Source organism: Helianthus annuus, chromosome 12, assembly GCF_002127325.2.
Source record: "Helianthus annuus cultivar XRQ/B chromosome 12, HanXRQr2.0-SUNRISE, whole genome shotgun sequence".
NCBI lineage: Eukaryota > Viridiplantae > Streptophyta > Magnoliopsida > Asterales > Asteraceae > Helianthus > Helianthus annuus.
In genome coordinates, this window is record NC_035444.2 from 14,723,741 (window position 1) to 14,731,203 (window position 7,463).

General features: G+C 37.4%; 1 protein-coding gene across 1 annotated transcript; it reads right to left on the reverse strand.

The window, feature by feature from the left end:
• Positions 1 to 2,081: 2,081 nt before the first annotated feature.
• LOC110894216 (RWD domain-containing protein 1) lies at positions 2,082 to 5,907 on the reverse strand. The gene is made up of 12 exons (XM_022141410.2): positions 5,732 to 5,907; positions 4,616 to 4,681; positions 4,438 to 4,505; positions 4,293 to 4,320; positions 4,130 to 4,199; positions 3,938 to 3,995; positions 3,479 to 3,607; positions 3,297 to 3,388; positions 2,703 to 2,784; positions 2,520 to 2,601; positions 2,367 to 2,448; positions 2,082 to 2,255 (listed from the first exon to the last, which is right to left on the reverse strand). Exons 1-11 carry the CDS (start codon positions 5,736 to 5,738, stop codon positions 2,381 to 2,383), a joined length of 750 nt encoding a protein of 249 aa, XP_021997102.1. The 5' UTR covers positions 5,739 to 5,907; the 3' UTR covers positions 2,082 to 2,255; positions 2,367 to 2,380.
• Positions 5,908 to 7,463: the final 1,556 nt, after the last annotated feature.

The following is a 7,463-nucleotide window of genomic DNA, read 5'->3' on the forward strand; positions in this document are numbered from 1 at the left end:
ATCCTAACTTGTAAGAATTTGGCCCCCATCGATCATTTTCAAAATGCAGATGCACTTAATTCAATTAAAGAGACTGCAGGTGCACTTAAATCTATTGAGAAGACTAAATTCTTATATGTTATAAAATGATCAATGAAGGCCAAATTCTTACAAGTTAGGATCATTAGAGGGAATTTTTAAAGTTGTGATTATTATCGGCCAACAATTGAAACTTAGGATTATTAAAATCCAATAACCTATTTCATGAGGATTGACACATTTCCAACCCAACTTGATACCGCTAATTCTACAATGCCTTTGGTTCATTATCGTGTAAATCTTTCGGTTATACGAAAGGCCACAAACCATGAGGGATAGGATGGGATGGAATGGTAAGGTATGTCGGCCTCTATTTGGAATCAACCCACATGGGTTAGTCTAATCATCCTTTTGGGTTCAAATCCATTCCTCTCTTGTCATTTTCAAATCTTATTGTGTCAATTATAGAATGCTCTCTCATCTAACACTAAAAACTGTTTTTTTTTTTTTTTTTTTTACAAAAGAAGATTTATTTTTTATATTAAAATGGAAAAGATATGGTTTTAAACCCGACAAACACCGTACCAAGAATTGAATTTTTCCTGTGACTGGAAACTGTCGTTTCAAGTCATTTACTTAGTATTATATTTTATATGATTTCGTATGATTTCCTTATGGTAACGATTATATAGTAAAGCTAAAAAGTTAGACTAAAAGTGGTATCGGTGTCAAAATGTACTCAATAGCTTACAAGTGAGTACATTTCAATGAAATTAGAATAAATTTCAAATGACCAAAATGTTTTCAAACACCTCAATGAACTCTTCTCACCATAGACGTATCATGGCACTAACAGTTAAATGAACAAAAAAAGGTAACAAATTAATAAAGGGAAATTGGTCTGTAATAATCCCACCTAGACCTTATTGGTCATTAATAATTCCATCTCAGAATATTCCCCCCACCAATCCCACCTTTCACCTATTTTTTCTACAATGGTCCCCCGTTAAAAAAATTTAACGGAGTTAAGCTTTTTTTTTTTCCAAATTACAAACAGATTTTTTAAGGCTTTTGATTAGAACGACGATACGAGTCCATTGATGTAAAACTTGCCTCGAAACGGTGTTCCAAACAATGAAAACGACGCTTCAATTCGGGTGTTTAAATTTTCAATTAACCAAAATCAAGTTACTTGGAGCACCATTTCGAAGTAAGTTTTACATCAATGGACTCGTATCATCGTTCTGATTAAAAGCCCTAAAAAATTTGTTTGCAATTTGGAAAAAAACTTAACTCCGTTAAGTTTTTTTAACGGGGGACCATTGTAGGAAAAATAGGTGAAAGGTGGGATTAGTGGGGGGAATATTCTGAGGTGGGATTATTAATGGCCAATAAGGTCTAGGTGAGATTATTACAGGCAATTCCCCATTAATAAACTACTATTACAAAACAATAAGATCAGACACATCTACAACAACACAAAATAGAAAATGATGAAAAGAGTAGTGATTTCTTCAAACCTCTTTAGATTAGTGTTTTCTAGTTTCAAACTTTCAACACAAAATTTTACAAAATTTTACCATGATTATTGACCCTCACTCCTATTCAAAAAATTATGAACATTGGTACTCAACGTCATTGTTTTCTTAGTGGAGTAATTGAACTATGATACTACACCATGTAATAACACAGACTTGAAGAATAGGTATTTTGCAATCTATGTTGCCAAAGCCCTTTGGGCGCGTGTTGCTTAGCTCCGGCCCTCACTTTTTAAGCGCTTTGTGCCCAGGCCCAAGGCTCACCCGTTTTGCTGTGCGCCTTGCACATTTGACAACTATGTTTGCGATATCCCATGAGTTGATAAAATTAAGCATGTTGTATTTGAAGAAATGGATGAGCTTCTATAACGAGTGATTTCAACCTTACTAACGAGTGGTTTGACGATATGTGTGATACGAGGTCTAGCCAGATTCTTTTTTAATAATGACAACATGTCAGAGATAAGTTCCCATGTCACATGATTATAACTATAAGCTAATGACAGTTTTGTTTAACATAAACACAACATGAACCATTAATTGGTATAATCTGCATCCAAGAGTCTCAGCACACCGATTACAGCCTGGAATTTATACACAAACAGAGATATGCCTTCTCGCAAACTAGGTACAGGTTTTGACAACCGTGATCTGATGGCTCCAGACGGCAAAGTGCCAGTTTTGTTCAAGTGATTGTAGCTGAAGAATGATTAGAGCAACGTTAATAAAATCGCGTATTTAATATAAATTACATCACCTAAAAAAGAGACTAGAATAATTTAATATGAATTACGGTCATATTACGGTTACCTGTGAACTCGATCTTAACGACCTTGATTAGACGGGTCTAATTTCTCAGCTAAATAGTGATCAAGCATGTCTTCCTCATCAACTGCAACCAATAGAGATGATATTCATGTCAGGATTGCATAACACACAGGTAACAAAAATAATAATAATAACCTTCTGAATTATCATCATCATCATCGAAATCAATGTCTTCATCTTCATCGTTAGATCCTTCAATGATCGGTGCTGCACGTTTCTGCCAAAAATTACAGTTTTGACATATATGTAACCATTATCTTTTTAAGTATACACACAATCAAATAAAAAACCTTACAAACTGGAAACAGAATAACTTACTGACGCTCTTCCGCTTTCAAACCATTGTTTGCCGGTGAGTTTCTTTTCTTTGGTTGTTACAAGTGCTGATTCCGGCAACAGCCTGGTTTCAATACAATGCAAAAATAATATATATCATTATTATTATTTATTATAGAGTATAATGCCATTTTCGTCCCTGAGGTTTGGCCAGTTATGCGACTTTCGTCCAAAGGTTTGTTTTTCCACATCTGGATACAAAAGGTTTGAAATCTTGTCATTTTCATCTGGCTTGTTAACCCGTCTATTTTTCTCTGTTAAGTCAGGAGTATTTTCGTCTTTTTTGTTCACAATTCGTTTTTTTTTTCAGGGGTATTCGGTCTTTTTACATAAAGTGGAAAAGACCGAATTGCCCTTTAAGTTAACAAAAAAGACAGAAATACCCCTGACTTAACGGAGAAAAATGAAGTTAACGAGCCGGATGAAAATGGAAAGATTTCAAACCTTTTGGATCCAGATGCGAAAAAACAAACCTTTGGACGAAAGCCGCATAACTGGCCAAACCTCAGGGACGAAAATGGCATTTTAAGAATTAGACGATGGGAAACAATAGAGTAAGCTACGTATGAAACTTACTTGGCTCTCTCAAGGGCTAATTCTGCTTCAAATTTTTCTCTCCACGCCAAAAACGTCTCAACGGTGACAGGTTCTCCATGTGGCACAATTATCTAATAACAAGTTCAATACACCGAACCAAAGTTAACCATCATATAAAAATACAATTCAAAAATATTGTTTACGTCATGCAAACGTCATACTTCATCTTTATTTGCTGTTTCCTCTAGGATATCGTAATCGCCAGTGTCATGAGCAAATCTTTCGGTAACCCACTCCTTAGATGAGGTAACTAGTGAGTAAATCATAGCCATTCCGAGATTCTCAGACGCCTGCAAAAACCAGTTTTAATAAGAGGTTGCATGATCCATAACAAGTTAATAACATTATGAAATACGTAAATAGCAAACAATATCATTATAGAAAGTTGGAATTAAGTAATTAACATTTGGTTTTACATCCAGATAATAGATTTTTGTATATTGTATTTTACTTAACTCGTCTCGAAGCGTGTCGGTTGGGTCATGAAGTTACTCAATTCATTCAACCCCTTATTTCAACCTAGTCGATGTAGGCTAAAAAGATACCCACAGGAAATCGTATCAGAACTATATCAGGAAATGCAAAACAGCGTATAAAATTGTGATAACGAAAAAGTTTACCTCTTGTTCGAGCTTTTCTTTCAAAACTGTGAGATCTGATGCTGAGATTCCTTTTATACTGAATCAATACACGGTTATCAGCATATTAAAAAATGTTAACTGATAGACGATGATCAGAAAACAGTGTGCCCAATGCATCATTAGAATTATGATGCGTGGATGTGTATGATCAAGAAAGATGTAGCCAGACACCTTTTCAAATTCAGAAGTGGAATTTCATCTGGATATTTGTGTGTATGTGAGAAAACTAATCCCAATTGAACTGCAACCAAAAATTAGCAACCGAAAAAACGTGTTTAAAAAGGTGAGCATCATTAGAAGTAATGATCCTGCAAGAAGATGTATGGTATAAGACCTGTATCGTTCGGCTCAGTCTCATCATCCTGATACATAGAGAATAACATTTTAAGTGTTACTAAGCCATACTGGAGAAATAATGCATAATATTCATATCTTAATTTGAATACAACGATTTGAAAACATATATCAAAGTTAAATACCTGAAGAGATATCTTAATTTGAAAACATCGATTTGAAGTGTTTAATCCACTTTCGCTAGGATGAATTTCTGGTGACATAGATGAAACATAAAAATCGTATTACACGTTTGATCTTGACGGTTAAAGATACCAAAATAAGAGTGAAACCCATGTAGATAACTTTTTTTATAACACAAACCTTCAAACTCATCCATTAATATGGCCTTTAAAGCTTCAATTTCCATCTCTTGCTCCTGCACATAATCTGTCATAAAAAATAATTAGTACATAACTGTTTCATCTAGTTTTCATACATAATCCCCATGCTGTTCAATGATGGCATAAAGCTTTTTAATGAGAAGTGTAAGCATGTTGTTGTTGTCTTCCACATCTAAAAAATAAACAAAAATCCATATGTACATGTCATCAAAGTTGTTTCACAGTTTTGTCGGGACGAACCAAACCGATATTGTCCAACCGGTACCGGTATTCGTTTTTTATAATTTTCTCGACATCCCGGTATAAATTCCGGTTAGCTTTTATCTATGTTTTAATAAAAGTTCTGTTAAAATTCGAACGGGTCAAATATAACTGTTTTTTTTTATTTACCGTGATGAACTAAACCGGTATCATCCAAACAACTTCGATATAAGTACCTATATTCGTTTTTATAGTTTTCGCGACGTTCTGGTACAAATTTCATAGCAAAATGAATTGTATTTGCAACTGTTTTCTTTTGTAATGTATGCTATATTGAGTGCGATTTCGTACCGGTACTCTGACAAACCGAAACGATACCGTCCAAACAACAGAGTACATATATGTATCTATGTATCATATCAATTTTCTTACTTCTACACATAGATAAAACCTATGAACTTATGAATTAACAGAGTATACGCTACGATTTAGGTAATATGCCAATATGGAACCTAGATGTATTGCTACTGCTAATCTAATAATTCATATCAAATATTAAAATAAAACATGATCTCAAGCGTTCAAAACTTCAAATAAACACATTTTTTTTCTCAAAAACAGTTCAACTTCACTTAAATGATTGAATCACACTCATATTATCCCTATATCAACACACAAAATCAGCGAGAACATCAAATTTCATAACATCCTTTCACCGATTCCTTTAACGACCTATCAACCGTTACAATTCATAAATTCATTCATACTAAACCTATATCGTTTCCTCTCATCGAAATTTAACCGATCGATCTTCAAATTACACAAATTAAACGTTACAGATCATATAAATTATTTGAACTGATATATAAATGATGTCTCTAGAAGAAATTATTACCTGTCATATTTGCGTAATGCTTCAGATAGATAATCTCTGGTAACTTTTTTCAGTGGCGATCGGTGTTGAAAATTGAAATATATACGCGAATATATTCATGAAGTTACCGGTATGATGCTAGTGTTGTTAGCGTGTGGTCACCCGCACCGAAGTTATCGTGTGACCGTTTTGATCAATGCACACCTGGCGATCAATTTGCTTTAGTTTCAAACGTGTACGTTCGCTAATATTTGTATGGTTTTTTTTAGTCAGGTAGTGTTTGGTATCCAGGAATTGAGAGGTGGAATGAAATGAGTGATTACCATGGAATGAAGAAAAAAGTGTTTGGTTGGTCAATGGAATGGAATCACCCATTCCAAAAGCATTTCATTCTCTCAAAATCATTCCTTCCACCCCATGTTTTTTTTTTCATTTCATCCCCTCTTGCACCATTCAACAACAACACCACAACCCACGACCTTCGCCACAACCCACCACCACCGATGCCATCGCTGCCACCCCCCACCACCTCACCCCGACAGCCACCGCCACCGCCGCCACCCACTCGCCACCGTTATCACCAACAGTTGCGACCAACCGCCAACGCCACTCGCCGTCGCTACCCGCCACCATCGTCGACGCCACCACCACCGCCAACAACCGCCACCTTTGCTGCCACCCACCACCAATGGCCACCTTGTCGCAACCACCACTGTCGTCACCGCCGCACCGCCACTCGCCGCCACTGTAGGAATTGAGAGGTGGAATGGAATGAGTGATTACGAGGGAATGAAGAAAAAAGTGTTTGGTTGGTCAATGGAATGGAATCACCCATTCCAAAAGGCATTTCATTCTCTCAAAATCATTCCTTCCACCCCATGTTTTTTTTTTCATTTCATCCCCTCTTGCACCATTCAACAACAACACCATAACCCACGACCTTCGCCACAACCCACCACCACCGATGCCATCGCTGCCACCCCCCACCACCTCACCCCGACAGCCACCGCCGCCGCCACCCACTCGCCACCGTTATCACCAACAGTTGCGACCAACCACCAACGCCACTCGCCGCCGCTACCCACCACCATCGTCGACGCCACCACCACCGCCAACGCCGCCACCAACCGCCACCTTTGCTGCCACCCACCACCAATGGCCACCTTGTCGCAACCACCACTGTCGTCACCGCCGCACCGCCACTCGCCGCCACCACCACCACCCATCGCCGCCGCCGACACCCACCACCGCCATCTATAACCACCCACAATCACTACCACCGACCACCACCACCACTCACCGCTAATTTTATTACTCCGTTTTTCTTGCCTAAGGAACAATACACAATAATAATTCATTCCATTCCATTCACATGGTAACCAAACAAGACATGGAATGGTAATGATCCATTTCATTCTCTCGTCCATTTCATTACCTCGTCCATTCCATTCCTTCGTCCATTCCATTACCCCATACCAAACAGACTCTAGTCTATGGGGCGTGGGATAGGAGCAAGACACATCAGCGACACGTAGGATCCACGTCAGTCAGGGGGCTTTCTGTAACGCCCCGCGTTTTCATACTTTCAATATTTAGAAACCATCGTTTGTAAAACTATTTTTGGAAACTTTGTATTCTTGTAATCGTTCTTTCCTTGTAATCATTGTAAATCCGAGACTTGGATCATAAATAAAATTCGTATTTCTTTAAATTCACCATCTACATATTCATACATGTTCATACGTTCGAATTC